Genomic DNA, 17,302 nt, shown 5'->3' with positions numbered 1-17,302 from the left:
GCTGTTTGCTGTTCGGCTGCCATTCCCCCCTTTGCTCTTGTTGCCTTGCTGCCTTTTGCCTCGGAGCCAGCCAAGTATGGACTGAAACCTCCACAAACTGTAAGATAAATAAACCTTTCCTTCCTTCGTTTTGGGCGTTGGGTATTTTGTCTCAGCAACGTCAGAAAAGTAACCAAGACAACGTGCTACTGTATCTTCTGATTTTTTGGCAATGATCATGTATGCTTAACTACATTTAGAAAAACTTACGGAGACATTTAACTTTTTGTGTTTCTACAGGTTTAAGATCCGCTGCAGTTGCGAGTTTCCTGCCTGTCAGCCTTCCTCACCCCAGGAAGTGCGCCAGGGCCCGTGCTTACGAGTTAGGCCTGGGTCTCTGTCGCCTGCTCTTCCCGAAGGACACCCCCCAACACTCACCGAACGCCTCCAGCCCACACCTGGGAAAATCTACACATGGACTGCGGACGGCGGGAGCTCCTGCCACCTCTGGAACGCCCCTCAGGCCCCGCGGGCACACGCTCCGAGCGCACGCACCTTTCTCAGGGCCTTCATGTAGGCCGCCGCACTCTTCTTGTACTGCAGCATGCACTCCGCCGCCGGGGGGCCGATGAACCTGTGGGCTGTGCGGGGCCCGTAGCTGAGGGAGGCAATGAAGCAGTCCACGTTGTTGCTGAAGAAAGACGCCATCTGGATAGCGTGTGACAAGAAGACAGCAGCTTTTCCCAACAGTCATCTAGAGTTCCTACCTCACAGCTTTCAGAGACGGTTAACAACGCTGACATGGAAACGAAATTTAAACACCTGCCCAAAGCCCACATCCACTTATCTGAGGAGAACACGTAGGCCAGTGATGGCAAACGTTTTAGAGCTTTCAATGACAGCGAACAGCCCACTGTGGCACGCATGCCACTGTCTGCCACCCCTGACCTAGGCAGTAAAACACAGCAAAAGGACAGTGTAGTACGAACACTGAGAACTGATCTCTCCCAGCCACGGGGGCGCACATCTGTGAGCCCAGCACTCGGGAGGCTGAGGCAGGAGGATTCCTGCGAGTTCAAGGAGATCCCGGGCTACATAGTGAGCCCATCTCAAAAAAAGAACAAAAAAAGAGAGAGAGAGTTGAATTCTGGTATGTCCTATTCTAGACAAGTCTGTGCCTCACAAAACCCAAGACTGATTCTGATTCGCCCTGCAGGTGAATTTCGTAAGCTGTTCACCGCATTAGTTTCTACACTGATCTCAAAATATCATCGTTTACGTTTATTTGTTTCATTTGTATTTTAATACCGAACATTTACATTCCAGCGAATTCATGATATAAACATCTTGAACATATAATCCTTACTTGAATTTAATTCTGCAAGTCTCAATTTGTGAATTATAAATAGAAAAAGACTAAAAATTCAGTAGATTCTTGATACTTAGAGACTGAGTATCTGTTAAATCTATATAAGCAACCACAAAAAGATCTACGACTATAACTTTGCTGAGACATGATTTTAAATCTAGTGTTCTATAAAATGGTGACATAAACAAAAACAAAAGTGTGTGACTAAACATCCTAGCTAGCAATTTTGATAAATATGAAAAAGTGGTCTGTGAAACAGACTGTTCTACCTTGCCAGAAACTGTTCCCAAATTAAGTACTACTTAGTCACTAATAATTTGAAGGTTGTTTTTTGCTAATGTTTTTACTATGTTAATAAACGTCTATGTTATATACTATTTAATGAAGAGTATTCCAAAGCTCTAGAGCTATATACTCTTGGTGAATAAAGACAGATACCTTTGCCTGTGACAATATTTTAAGGTTTCAGGCAAAGCAAAGCTAATAAATTATGAAATATATAGGTTCTAATATTTCAGTGTTTTCTAAAAAGGAAGAAATGCACAGACTCATGTAAAACATCTTTTTTTTTCAGAAATGTTTAATAGACTCAAAGTTACACTGAGGAAGATTCTGGCATGCTGTAGATGAGGCAGCTAAAAAAGAAGATAGGAAGGACAATCCCTGTGATTCCGGCACCCTGGGAGGTGAGGCAGCAACTCAGGGAGACCTTGTCTCAACACAAAAACCAGAAAAAGGGCTAGGGACATAGCTCAGGGCAAAGGCCCCAGGTTCAATCTAGTACTGCCACACATACACACACACCCTCCACACACACAATACCTTTATTATGGCCCTAAGTGCCAAGAGTCAAAACGACCAGTACAAGTTTAGGAAGGGTGAACTGACTGTTCAACATGACCTAAGCTCACTTCTGATTTGATTTCAAACGCTTGAAGAATATCCATTACAATTATGGTGAGCTTGTCAGAAAAAAAGGATGAAGCTGAAATGCGTAATGTTCACGTACCAACTCCCTACGATGAATGTAATCATGGCATGCTGCAAACATGCACTGATAAAAGTAAGAAGTGAAAAAAGAACGAAGCACCGAAACAGACACGGAGATTAGCATTTCCTTGAGAAATTATGTGCAGTCGCTGCAATAAATGGGCTAAGGTGAGTCTGAGTACAGACTCTGGTTCTATCCACAAGCAGAGACCTCAAAGAAACCCTAACTGTTGAAGGTGCTGGTGACGGTGATGCTGGAGGAGACTTCTACAGCAGCCAGAGTATCCACAAAGGATTCTCAGAGAAATTCACTCAGATCAGTTTATAATAAGTAGGCATGGAATGTTCCAATGATCATTAATATTAACAGTTCAACAAAGATACACGTTAAAGTCACTTTAAAGAAGCTGCTAAAATACAAAACGACAGAGGCAGTACTGTCACAAGTGATAGCAAAAACAAAGTGTGGCAAAATAGTAACAGAAGTGGTATCAGATTCTTTTTTTCCTCTTTTCCGTATGCTCCCACTATTTTATATAATAGATCCTTGGCAGTCACAAGGATCTATTTCAAATCTTCAAATTATCCAGTCTTGCACCGACACATAACAGTGAGTGACTCACTCACGCACGATAAATGCCAGTCACTACCATACTGTTTTAAATATTGAGTAAATGATTATACCTAAAGCTGAAAAAAATTAAAAATAAAGAAAAAGTGAATTAGGTCCTGCAAATGTGTACTAATAATTAAAAAATAATTTTAAAAAAGACTTTTTAAAAAAAATTTGGGTACGGAGAATCAAAAGAGCTTATTTACAGAAGGCTCTATAGTCTAAAATCCTTGTACAGATCAATTTTCCTGTCATGAACAAAACATAACCGACTGTACTTAAGATTAAAATTAAGGTCAAAATAAGTCAGAACAGTTACCTTTCCTGCTCCATTTGTTAATGCCACTACTGACGACAGGATACAGTCATTAGTTGTTATCAGCTTCTGCGTTGCTGTTGGAAGTTCATGCTCTATTGTAGCTTTCTGACTGTAATGTTTAGAAATATCTATAAAAGCATTAGAATGAAAACTCATTACTATCTGCATACAATGCATATGCAGATCACCAGCCCACTCCTCTGAGCTACTCCTACAAATGTAGAAAGTAAATTTGACAAGGAAGGGTTCCAGGTATCAGGGCTGTGCTAAGAACCTGGGAGCTCCAAATCTAAGCAGAAAGAACGAGAGAAGGGAGGTTTCAGCCCTGCCTGCACTGCGGCCAGCAGCCTGGGCCTGCCCCGGCCTCACCTAAGGACCAGGCCTTATTTTAAGGTTGGGCACATGACCCTGACCAGGGTTTACCAGTTAGGAGCACCCTGGACGGCCTAGCAGCACTAAGCAAACTGTCTTGTGTTCACTGGCGCAGCCCGTGAGGCCGGCCCAGGAGCGCCGCAGAAGTGACATCCCCATCACAGGCAGCACTGAGAAGTCAGCATAACCGAACAGGGACAGGGCACAGCACAGGGTGACTTCCCGCGCTACAGCTTCTGGCCCGACAGCACCAGCGCACGCCAGGGCTGGTGAAGCGCAGGAGAGCGGCGGGAGCACGGCTCAGAGAGGAGCAGCAGGGCGGGCCTGCTAAGGGGCTGTGCTTCAGAGTGCTGGGGTCTCCGAAACAGGAGCTTGTCCTGGAAATAAGGGACACTGGGAGATTGTTATGACAACTCGGGTTTACAATGAAGGGCAATCACATTCGTAATTAAAAAAAAGGTTTGCAAAATATAGTTGCCACTGACTTTATTTTTCTAGTCTTGGGACTGAACCCAAGGCTTCACAGAGCTACAACTCCAGCTCTTACCTGATTTATTTTGAGACAGTCTTACTAAGTCACTGAGTTACTCAGGATGGGTTCAAAGTGGCAATCCCCCTGCCTCAGCCTCCTGAGTGCTGGAACTACAGGTATGAACCACCACGCCCAGCTTATATTCACTGTATTTTAAAAATAAACAATTGTCTTCTATAGACTCGTCAGATAGCCACGGTATAAAAACTGAGTCGGAATGTGGAGCACGTCTGTGTACTGAACTTGGCAGCAGGTGCAGCAGATGTTCTCTGGCTATACACCACGGACAGTCTTCTTCAACATTTCACTAGCAGTACCTGCAGTGTGTGACTTGCTTAGGAGGCAATCCTGGCTGCTTAGCAGGTCACTGAGATACCTCTGAAAGAGGTACAGTACTAAACAACAGTGTTGCTATACTCTACCCACACCTTCTTTACTTGACCCAGACATTTTAACTGGAGTGTCCCTTTCTTCTTTCCCCCTTTACTGGCATACGTACCACCATCCCAGGGAGCTGGTGCACACACACATCCAGTCCCACTCCTCTCGCTTCCCCTTCACCTCCCCTCACCCCTCCCTCCATTCCTAAATCCGACATATCCCCTTTCTGGGTGCGAAAGGTCTACCATCCTGTTTGCTATCGTCTTTTATTTTGCTCTTTATTGATACTTCAGATTTCTCATTTAAGAGAAAATATACAATATCTAACCTTGTATTTGCTTTTTCCAGTTAGCATTAATCATTTCAGGGTGTATCCATCTTCCTAAATGACTCAAATTTATCCTTATTTACGGTTGAGTATTATTCCATTGTGTAGATATACCACATTTTATCTGTTCAGTCTGTTGATGGACATATAAGCAAGCTGCTTCCAAGATTTAGCCATTGTGAGCTGTGCTACTATCAACACAGGAACACATGTATCACTGTAATTAACTCTTTCAGGAAGTTACCTAGTAGAGGAAGAGCTATGTAGAACAGAATCTCTAGTTTTAGTTTTCTGAGGAATCTCCATGCTGATTTCCATGCAGTTCACTAGCTTATATTCCCACCAAGAAGGCAGAAGGGACTTTTTCCTCACAAGCTTGCTGCACTTTTGTGTGAGTTCTTTATTTACTCCAGATATTAGTCTTCTGTACGAGAACCTGGCAGAAGTTTTTTTCCCATCCTGTAGATAGTTTCTTCATTCTGTGGGTTGTGTCCTTTGTTATGCCAAAGCTTTTTAATTTGATATAATCCCATTTGCTGATTCTTAGAGTTATTTCTTATGCAACTGGCACTCCACTCAGAAAGCCCTTGCCTATTACCTAATTCCTGAAAAGTTTTAACCACTTCATCTTCCAGCAGATTCAGTGTGTCTGTTTTAATATCTAGGTCTTGATGTAGTTTGATTTTATTTTACTACAGGGTGAGAGAGACAGATCTACATTCATTCTTCTGCACATGGATAACCACTTTTCCCAGCACCACTTGCTTTTCTCCTGTGTATTTTGTGGCCCCTCTGTCAAAGATCAGATAGCTGAATATGTCTGGGACTGTTTCTGCTTCCTTTATTCTGTTCCACTGATCTGCATGCCTCTTTTTGTGCCCGTATCACACTGTTTTTATCACTGTAGCTTTGTAATATAGCTTGAAGTCAGGTACTGCAATGCTTCTTGCTTTGCTCTTGTTGCTCAGAACTGCTTGTGTTATTCTGGGTCTCTTCAGGTTCCATATGAACTTTAGGATTGTTTTTTCTAGTTCTGTGAAGAATGCCATTGGTATCTGATTGTATTAAATCTAAATCATCAGTTTTAGTAATATCATTTTGACAGTAATGGTTCTGCCTATCCAGGAACAGGGTATGTCCTCATTTTCTGACATCCTCTTCTATCTGTCTTTTCAGGATACTGTAGTTTTTGTTATAGAGGTCTTTCACATCCTTGGTAAGTTTAATCCTTAAGCACTTAATTTTTTTAAAGCTACTGTGAATGGGACCGTTTTCCTAATTTCTTTCTCCGTTGGTTTCATGTATTTGTATCTTGCTACTTAGTTGAATTTATTAGTTCTAGGAGTTTTTTGGGTCTTCTGTATAAAGGATCATGTCATCATCCAGTAAGGACAGTTTGACTTCTTCCTTTCCTACGTGTATCTCTTTTATTTCTTTCTCTCGCCTGACTGCTCGGGCTAAAGTTTGGAGTGCTCTACTGAATAGGAGTGGTGAGCGTGGATACCCTTGTCTTGTTCCTGATTTCACAGGAAAAGCTTTCAGTTTTTGCCCATTAAATGTGATGCTGGCAATGGACCTGTCCTAAAGTACTCTTGATACATCGGTACCTTGGCTCACGAACTTAATTCATTCCACAATTACGGCCATGAACTGAAAGGTTCATTGTAAATAAGGTTAATCTGTTCAGAACAGTATATATATATACACACACACACACTTTTTTTTTGTACCAGGAATTGAACTCAGGAGCTGGTGCTTGCCAGGCAGGCGCTGTGCTGCTGAGCGATGTCCTCGGCCCCCATATATATTCCTCAGCCATAAAAATATGAAACAGTACAGCAAAGTACAGCATGAAGAGAGAGACACTAACCCTGCTTGAGCTGACTTCAGGAGGACGGGAGGGGGCAGGGAGGAGGCTAGTTTGGAGGGAGAGGCCCCTCCATCGGGACATGGGCGACCTCCTTCAGAGGTTTCCTCTCTTCCTTGTCCCTCACCTGCAGGGTCAATTTGATGAAAACTCTGTCTAACGTCACTTGCTGTTCCTGTCTGTGTCTCTCTGGAAATGAGAGACCACGTTACCGTTCATCAGATGCAGCTGCTCGTTACAGTGATGATGGGGCGCTGCTTCCCAAAGAAAGCCTGGCGCGCTCACTCCACTGTCCATAATGGATGCTGACACGTCACGGCTGACCTCCTCCCTGGGCTCCTCTCCCTCAGCGGACGCTCCTCAGCAAGCGCCCTCCTGCTGCTGCTCACTCTGGGGCCCAGCGCGTTCTTCCATCGTTAGCTCCTCCTCACGGTCCTCAGCAAGCCCCTCTGTGTCTGCGTCACCGACATCCAGACCCACGCTCTTGCCCACGGACAGTCTCCTCCACTACCTGTGCGCCAGACCCTTCACGGTCACATCCAGTGACACATGCTGGCCACAGCTTCCTCCAGGCTGAGTTTAAGGGCTGGTACATGGCATCTTCCCAGGCACTGTCAATGAGGACGATGCAGTGGAGGACACTGAAATGTTTCTTCCAGAACTCTTTCGCAGACAAGCACGTCTCTTCAGTGACATTAAAGCACCCTGTGAAGAGCGCCTTTGTGTACAGCTTCTTGAAGCTGCAGATCATTGCTGGTCCACGGGCGGCAGAACAGGTGTTGGGAGGCGGGGGGACCTGACCTTTAGGAAGGCACGCTCAGCGTCTGCATCATCCACCGCGGCTGGAGGGTGTGCCGGCTGTGCATCGGAAGGAGGCCCCTTCAGGCAGCTGGTTGTCAGAAAGGTGTTTCTTAACGGTGGGAAAACACCGCATGCACCTGTTCCATGAACAGCGGCCTTGCGCCCCAAGCTTCACACTGGCCCTCCACGGACAGGCAGGCTGGCCTGTGCACAGTCAGTTCCTTGAACGCACCGGGGCCCAGAAACGGCCCACCAGTGCTGGCTTACTCTGCAGACCGGCGCTTGCATTCCCACACCGCAAAGGGTCACTCTGTCCTTCACAGGCCTGCGCCCCGGCAGTACCTCTTCCTCCTGCGTGACACTAGGTTCTGCTCAGCATCTTCCTGCAGAAGAGCACTGCTTCGTCACAGCTGAACGCTTGTTGAGCGACATATCCTCTGCCTTCATGAATTCCTTCTTACAGGCTTCTGCAGCAGCCTTGTCAGAACGGGAAGCCTCCTCCTGACTTATTACACTGCGGACGCCACTTCTCTTGTAGAATTTATCAAACCACCCCTCTACTGGCTTTAAATTCATCATTTGTTGCACATGAAGAAGGATTTTCTTGCAGTAAATCACTGCGCGATTTTCTGGCTTTTTCACAGATCATAGCCTCACTGATGCTCTCACCGGCCAGCTGTTTCTCACTCAAGCACACTGACGACAGGGTTTTTACCTCTTCTGCACGTGTACCCTCTGCTGGGTTAACGCTGTTACTCGTTTTGCCGCATCGGCTCTTTTGGTGGCCCCTTCGTTCTTTGAAACTCTCAAGATTGTCCACCTCACCAGCTCGCACCCCAAGGCCAGGTCAGGCCCAGGGCACCACGTGCACGCTTTTCTGCAGTCTCCCTCTTCGATCCAGTGGTGATTCTCTTCCAAACCTCTTCTTCCCTCCCTTGCGCCGCACATTCTGGTCTCCCGCACCTCCGCTCTGCGCTCTCCCCGAGCCACACAGGCTGAGTCACATGAGCAGCACTGCGCGCTGAAGAGCACACGGAAAGCTCCACAGCCAGTGTGCACGCGTCTGTCTGCGACCGCGATCCCAACTCCACGAAACCACAGCATGGCTCAGGGCAGGGAAGACAGCCGCATCTGCGTTCGTGCAGGGAAGACGGCCACGGTCATGTGCGTCACCGGACGCGGAGTTTGCAAATGGAAGGAAAATTTGTTGAACACTTCTCTTTGTGGACGGCACTGTTTGGAAACAAGCGTCCATGAACTGTGTTTCATGCATTACTGCAGTAAATTTGGGTTTGGGTTTTTGTTTTGTTTTTATTGTTTTTCATTAAGACAGGGTCTTGCCACATAGTTCAGGCTGGCCTCGAACTCACTACACAGCCCAGACTGGCCTTGAACTCTCAGCAATGCTCCTGCCTCAGCCTCCTGAGTGCTAGGATTATAGGTGTGCACTACCATGCCCAGCTTAAATTTTAACTCCAAAAATATGTAAAGCAATCACATGTCCTAGACCACAGATTTATACTTTCCTCATGTTTATATTACTCTACCTGCTTTAGACTTCTGAGATGAAAGATCAAATAATTCTCATACAGAATGACACTTACTCAAAGACAAATGTGCTCAGTTTGATTCCATACGGGATACACTTCCATAACGCCCCTCTCCTCTTTCACTGGGAACAGCCTGCCAGCCAGCCGACCCACCCTCCCTCACTCCAAATCAGATCAAGCAATTACTCAGAGCAAAGCAGAAAGGGCAGAGGTTTGAAATAAAATCTGTAAAACAAAAATTCTCCTGTTAATGTCTCTTAGTGCTCTCATTTGTGTTTTCGTTTTGTTTTTGACTAACAAACTTTCCATTTATTCCTAAAAAAGAGAAACGCTCTGCAGTGACACGTTTCTGTACCTGGCGGCAGGACGAAAGCATGCTCACTGCTGCTACAGAGCCATCTGCTACCAGACGGTAACATGCGCACGTGGAAAGCAACGGCAAAATTCTTAGTGTAAGGTCAGATGCAGGGCGGGATCCTAACTGTGCCACAACAGCTACACGTACGTGTGCTGTCCCGTATCAGGTCTCACAGAGATACACCGCAGTCTGAGAGGTCAAAGGCTGGACCTGAACTGCAAGGCTGGCCGCAGGGCCTCAGCTATCTGCCAGCATGTGGCACGCTTCCCCCACGCCTTGTTCACGTTGTCCTCATTTCTCAGGAGCAGAAAGAGGTGGCGGCACAGAGGCAAAGGAGGCTCCCGACCTCGCGGCCCGGCAGCTCGCGCCCGACCGCAACAGCAACGCGCTCGCTTGGGCCCACCCGCATCTCGTGATGTTATGTAAGGTACGCTCAAGCGCACCCTTAGGAAACTGTGTACTGTTAATGAATTTAAAAAGGAACTAAATAAAACCAATTTTTTTCATTTAAACGAAGCCTTAGGGCTCCTTCTCGCAGTCATTGTCCATCGGTCTAGCACCTCCTATCTAGAAATTCCGGAGAAACCACTAGGAGAACAAATCACAACATCCCACTGCAAATTTAAAAGACAAAGAGTCCGAAGCCCATGAGGCACTTGTGGCTCTAATGGCCTCATTCTAGGTTCAGTAAAAACCTGGATGCAGGACTAACAGCCAAGTCCTAGGCTCTCAGACCAAAGGCTGTGCGGGACACAAACACCTGTTCCTTGGTGTTTCTACAGACCAGACTAAGTTCTGCAGGCGGGACTGACTACTATCGGTGCCACCCGACCTCCTAGCCAGAGCTGCGATTCCCGACACCAGCGCGAGCTCCTGAAGCACAGCGGCTTCTACAGATAAGCTGAAGACAAGCCAGGGAAGACCACTGTCCGCCAAACGGAAAAGTAGGCTCAGTAGCACGGGAGAGACACAGAACGAACCCCAGCACAAGTATGTGCCAGTCTACAAGAGCACAGCACACGTGCCCTGTTACACATGTTACACAAAACAGCTTTAAGATTTAAAATCCGGTTTCTGTAAAATGAGTCAGAAACTGTTAAGTAAACACCCCAATGAATCACCTGGGGACCTGGTCTGCTCCCAACAGTCCTTCAGGGTCGCTCCGGCCCTTCTGCCTCCCCTGCCCAGGTCTCTAAAAGGGAAAGGGGCAGGAGGAGGGATCTAAAAGCAACACAAAGCTAGAGCTGGTCAGGACTCAGAATCACATGCAAAGAGACAACTGAAAGCCTTGGGAAGATCTGCCCCTGCCAGCTGGCAGACTATATTCTTAGGAGCCCAGAAGCAATTGTAAGCTGACCAAGGTTAAAAGAAAGGCCTTCATTTCTTCAGGCTGTGCTAAACAAGGTAAGACTTAGAACAGACATTTTAAATATCAAAATACACAGGATGGTGGACAGTTAGTATATTCTTCCTGGGGACTTTCATTTCCTCAGTTCCTTCACACTTGAGTTTTAACAAGGGTTAAGTGTTTTGCTAAATGCCACTGAACGGCCTGTCTGGTGTGGTAAGACCCACAGGCCTGCATGAAGCCGGGGTAACGCCTCTGGCTAACACACATGCGCGAGGATCTCTCACCAGCTCTGTGTACCTTCAGAAGGCAGCAGATGGGAAGAGCAGAAGGCGCTAGCTGTGCACTTCCACGCAAGCCAGATGCTGCTGGGCCTTTATCCGGAGCCTACAGTCCTGGCAGTACTTGTTTCACTCTCCTTCAGGTAGATCTGAGGAAGGGGTTGAAAGTTCTAAGCGCATTCACGGTCTTTTCCGGGACTCACCTTTCATGACATCATGGAAGCCATGCAGGGCAGCACCGACGTTTGTTAAAACAGAACTGTAGTTTGTCCGCAGGAGTCCATCGGGCTGTGTGCCTAGGAAACCAAAATCACAAATCTAAGCATCTTCCCGCCCACCTCCTTCCACTTGGAGGAACACAGAGAGTGAAGACTGATTATAATATTCTGGAAACAACTGTTCGTAAAAACCTCCACAGACACATTCACACATAATGGTGATAAACTGAGGCACATCTGAGCAACCTGCATGCCCATGTCCACACGTATTTTTTATGGTTAAGAATCAAAACTGATTTGCTAGGCTGCAGCTGGTCTCTCACGATTCTTTCTGAAGTGAATACCTGTGTGATTTTCATCATGCTTATTTTTTTCATTACTTACACATTCATTTTTGCTGAACAGCACTAAAATATAATTCTTCAAATATCATGGAGTTCTGCTTCTGGTGCAACAGCATGAGCTCCACGGACCTGCTCCCCAGTAAACCCGGTGACAACTACAAAACAACTAAAAAATCACTTCAGGTTTCTAGAAATAGCTCTAAGGATACACAACAATTAGAGGGACATTTACTCAGGAAATCTGTCATAGCAAGAACAGGAAGAGTGTGGTACCTGAACCAAGTCACACCGCCATCCTCCTCGCAGCTTGGGGAGATTAGAAACCCGTCTCTCAGCAGGCAGAGCCAGGCACACAGGACGCCCTCTCTCCTAACTCCCAGCCCAAGGCTGCAGTCCTCACCTTGCCCCGCCTACCTGCTGCTGAGGCTAAGTTCTAGGCCAGTGCAGCCAAGACACACCCCCAAACACACGTACGGAGGCTCAACCTTGCAGGAGGCACTGCCGACCACCCCCGCCCCAGCTTGGGAACGTGAGGCCCACACCGAAAGAACCAGGTCACAGACCTGGGGTTGCCGCTACCCCTTCCCTGAACATCCAGCTCCTCACAGGGCGAGTCCGAAAGCAGTGCGGTGCCTGCCCGCAGCACCAGCAGCACGGCCCCAAGACTCAGCCTCGGTGAAAACAACGCCTTAAAACAAGAGTTCTGAACCTCTTCTCAAAGGAACCGGCTTCCCGCACAACAGTGCAGGAGGAATTCAAGTGAAGGGCTCTGAGAACAATGGAGCCTGTGGGGAACGCACGAGGCAATGGAGAGACAGGCTGAGCTTCAGGCTCGTTTCCCACAGAGAACCAGAAAAAGGCAACCGAGAAGCACCAGCCAGGCCAGAACAAATCTCGAACCCTGACCTCAAGAACTGTACCTGCTGCTCACGTGACTGGCCTACAGCTACCCCAAGAGGAGCCAAAGCTAACTGGGTCCCGTTATCAAGTGTTCCTCAAGGAATTCTGAAAACATGATGGCCCCCAGCCGCAGTGCATGGGGCCTACACCAGCAAGTGGTGAGGTAGCGGACAGCGGAGGAGACGCCCACCAAAACCACTGTCAGCGCAGCAGCGGTGTGCAGCCCAGGGCCACGCCCTCGAGAAACAGCAACGGGGCAAACGCAGGCCATGTTCACGGGCTGCAAGACTTGGTCAGGGCGTTAAGACTGCCAGGACACTCCCTGCATGCTTCCGAGGGCTGTGCTGACAAAGTACCACAGATGAGTGGCTTAAAATAACAGAAATTTATTCTCTCACAGTTCTGCAGGCTGGAAGTCACAATCATGGTGTTGCTGGGCCACGCTCCCTCCAAAGGCTCCTGGGGAGAATTCTCTGTGGCTTCCTTCAGCTTCTACTGGCCCCAGGTGTTCTTTGCTGGAGCAACACAAATGTGATCCCTCCTCTGACTACATGGCCTCGTGTCTGCTTGTCTCCAAATCTCCTCTGCTTGTAACAATGCCCACTGTTATATCTCAGGCTCTTCCAAGTTCAGTAACATCCCATCTTGATTACAGCTGCAGACATCTCATTTCCAAACAAGGCCAGACACACAGACACCATGGCTTAGAACTGCACATGTCTCTTGGGAGACACAATGCAACTCATTCCCCAAACTGATCTTCAGACTTAATGTATTCCTATCAGAATCCTAGCAACTTCACTGTAGAAACTGACAAGTGGATTCTCAAATTGATGTAGAATTACAGGGGATGCTGACCAATCAAAACAATCCTGAAGAAGAACGAAGTGGGAAGACTCACACTTTCTGACCTCAAAACTTACTACAAAGCAACAGTCACCAAAAATGTATGTTACTGACCTAGGACAGAGGTGGGGACCTGATCGATGGTTTGATCAAGGAAACAAGACTGAGAACCCAGAAATAAATTCATTCATAAATCTACCATGAACTGTCTCTCACAAGTCTGCTAACACCATTTAACAAAGAATTATCTTTTCAACAAATGGGGCTGGGACAACTGGATTCCACACGAAAGACAAAACTGGGCCCTTACCTTGCACTACATATAAAAACTCAAAAGTGGATCAAAGACTACATGTAAGTGCCAACACTATGAACTCTTAGAAGATTTTATATGCTCAAATTTGACAATGAACTCCTAGATATAACACCAAAAGCATGAGCAACAAAAGAAAAAAAGCTGATTTCACCAAAATTAAACTTTTGTGCGGGGCTGGGGATTTAGCTCAGCGGCAAAGCGCCTGCCTGGCAAGCGCAAGGTCGTGAGTTCGGTTGCCGGTACCAGAGAAAAACCAAAAAAAAAAAAAAACAAAAAACAAAAAACTTTTGTGCTTCAAAAGATACCATTAGGAACATGAAAAGACAACACACAAAATGGAAGAAAATGTAGGAAATAATACATCCAACAAGGGACATGTATCTAGACTAAAGAACTTACGACTCAATAATAAAAAGACCAGTAATTCAACTTAAAAATGGAGAAAGGGAGCTGGGTGTGTTGGCATACGCCTGTAATTTCAGCATTCTAGACATGGAAGCAGGAGGATAACAAGTCTGAGGCCAGCCTGGGATATACTGTGAGTTCAAGGCCAGCTTCCACTATATAGCAAGACCCTGTCTCAAAAAAAAAAAGAAATAAAAGAAAAGAAAAGAATACAGACAGACATTTTACCAAAGAAAAAAAATGATGTGGTCTATACGGACATGAAAGACATTACACTCTAAGGAAATGCAAATCAAAACTACAAGAGACACCACCTCATTCCCAGGAAGATGGCAAGAATCAAGTCAGATAATACGCGTTAGCGAGAATTTGTAGAAATATGAACTCTCAAAGATTACTTGTAAGAATGCAAAAATGGTAGAGCACTTTGGAAAATAGTCTGGCAGGTCCTCAAATAATGAAACATAGTCACATGTGACCCAGCAATTCCAACCCTCGTACATGCCCAAAAGAAATGAAAAGCTATGTCCACATGGAACGTGGACATCACTGTTCACATAGCTAAAACAACCCAAACGACCATTACCTGATGAACAGGTAAATAAAGCGTGGCACATCCATGCAATGGACTATAAGTCTGCAACTTAACAGAATGATGTACTGACGTACGCTTCAATGAAGACCACGTATTATATGATTCTATTTGTACAGAGTGTCTAGAATGCACAATTCTATCATTTTTTTTTTTTTGGTACCAGGAATCAAACTCAGGACCTTGCGCTTGCCAGGCAGGTGCTGTGCTGCTGAGCTATCTCCCCGGCCCAGAATGCACAATTCCATAAACAGAAAGGTTACTGGAAGTTGCTGAGGGCTAGGTAAGAAGAGAAACAGAACAGGACGATGGCTAAAAAATACATGGATTATCCTAGAGGTAATGAAAATAGTCCCCAAATTGACCATACTCATGGTGTACATGCCTGTGAGTACACTAAAACACGACTGAATTACACACTTTAAATGAATACATTGTACAGGGTATAGATTATGTCACAAGAAAGCTGCTGAAAAAACCCTAGTACCAGGTATAGAACAGCTGTGTGCGTGGTGCTAGAGACCAGACCCAGGGCCCCACACGGGTGAGGCAAAGCTCTACCACTGAGCTACGCCTCCGCCCGCGTTCTTAAAAACACCACTGAAATCACCCGACAATACTTCTTGCGAGTAAGGCCAAGAGGAAACAAGTTTCCTGCTTACTACTAAATCCCCCACACTCCTTGTTGGAAAGCTGCTACAATTCTTAGCACTCGACGGGATTCATATAAACAAGGAGAGAAAAGTAACTACTATTTAAAGGCATGTTTAAAGCCTAATACTTCATACAGGAGAAGTCAGGAAGAGGGAAATAGTATTCTGCCCAAGAGACTGAATTTCAGCGTTTTCCCGACTTCAGCTCCTCTGCTCCTCTCACACTAGCAAGCGAAACCATCTCTCTCAGCTCTGGTCCTCCGAGCCTCCCCCGGAACCGGAACCACACACACTTACTCGGCAAGGCGAGAAGAGCAACGTACGTCTGAAGCTTCTCGAACACAGCCGTCATCTTTCTCATGTCCTGGGACAGCTCCAGATTCCTGGCTCTCAACGCAGATGTGCAAAGAGAAGATTCACATTCTTCTTCTAAACTAGGAAGGGGCAGATTTTTTAGGAAGTCAGCATCCTGAGCAATGTTCAATTAGCCGTGAGAAACCATCTAAGTTCCCAAACAACCACATCCAAAGACAGACTGTGCGGAAACAATCTGATCACGGTTACGCACACAACTGCCTGTGACACACCCGACTGCGTGCTGAGAATCCAAGGGAGGAGCAGAGGTCTGACTAAGGGAAGAAACAAAGGCCCAGCCCCAGTCTCTTTCCTCCTGAAAGCAGCACAAATACATTAAAATATTAAATATCTTAAATATTAAGAATTCCTTAAATATTTATGGGAGAAAATATTTTGCAGACTGGATTCCAAAAGAGAATTAATGAAACTGGAACTGGTATTATTGCCACTGACAGCAGTTCAGAGTCTAAGAAACTTTTCTCATTAGAGTAGTTTCAAAAGACAAACAAATTAGAGAAACTAATCTAGGGGCTCAAATTTAAAAGCAAATGTTTAACATTCACAGAATACATTCTATCACTTCCAATTTTAAATGGTTACTTGGGAAAACTGAATTACAAGGTTAAAAGAAACCACATACACTCTTATGACTATTTATAAATGTGTAGGTAATCAAGCAAAAACAAAAGCTTTTCACACAGAACTAGGAAAGTTAGCCGAGAAACACTCACAGCCATCCCTCTGCCGCGGCGCTTTTGCTTTACTCTCAGCAAGGCAGCGATTTCAATTCTGAGCCCACTGACACTACCAGTGAACACGCCACCGTATCAAGGACGCAATTTTAAAAAAAAGATGTGATTAAGCCAATGCCCCCTAAAATCTAAACACATGAATTCCTATCAAGGGGGGCTAAAATCATATGTGACAAAACATTCCAAGAATAGGAACCTTAGATAAAGTAAAGGTTTAGCCAATGTTTTTAAAAATGTAATTATGAGAACTGGATGTGGTAGCACGTGCCTGTAATCCCAGCTCTCAGGAGGCTGAGGCAGGAGGGATCACCTTGAGTTTGAGGTGAGACTGGGGTACATAGTGAGTTCAAGGCCAGCCTGAACTACAGAGTGAGACCCTGTCTCCAAAAATAAAAGATGTACTCACAAAAAAGCAGATATAAAATAAAAATGTATAACTACTTCAAGTATCATATACTATGCCAATGGTTCTTAAACAGAATCTTAAACATAACCTAAATAAGATATATTAGATTTTAATGTTGAACTTATAAAATCAATTTTTAATAAATTTAATTATACTGAACAGGTAAGGATGTGAATGAAATTATAATTCATAATCATTAATTAGTAATTTAATGATTCCTAAAATCCTCTCATAAGAATAAATCACAAGTTAGTTACACTACTAGTTTTTCTTAGTTCACTGTGAAGAAAGGCTTGTACTAATATTTTTGTTTACTTCCCGTACCGGGAATCGAACTAATGACCTTGCGCTTGCCAGGCAGGCACTGTGCCACTGAGCTAAATCCCCAGCCCCAGGTTTGTACTAATATTGTTTGAAGAATTTTT

General features: G+C 45.5%; 1 protein-coding gene across 1 annotated transcript in view; it reads right to left on the bottom strand.

Annotated features, from left to right (window-relative positions):
• Ppp1r21 (protein phosphatase 1, regulatory subunit 21) overlaps nt 1-17,302 on the bottom strand; it is a 59,842-nt gene that overhangs the window by 17,902 nt on the left and 24,638 nt on the right. Inside the window, exons 12-15 of the mRNA XM_013517520.1 lie at nt 15,660-15,796; nt 11,292-11,384; nt 3,271-3,398; nt 535-687 (exon numbers count right to left, since the gene is read on the bottom strand). Of these exons, the coding sequence (XP_013372974.1) occupies nt 535-687; nt 3,271-3,398; nt 11,292-11,384; nt 15,660-15,796 (511 nt within the window). The remainder of the gene's footprint in view (nt 1-534; nt 688-3,270; nt 3,399-11,291; nt 11,385-15,659; nt 15,797-17,302) is intronic.

This window comes from Chinchilla lanigera, unplaced genomic scaffold (genome assembly GCF_000276665.1).
Source record: "Chinchilla lanigera isolate Chin_1 unplaced genomic scaffold, ChiLan1.0 scaffold00040, whole genome shotgun sequence".
Classification (NCBI taxonomy): domain Eukaryota; kingdom Metazoa; phylum Chordata; class Mammalia; order Rodentia; family Chinchillidae; genus Chinchilla; species Chinchilla lanigera.
Note: the sequence above shows the minus strand (reverse complement) of the source record. Positions and strands in the feature narration are given on the sequence as shown.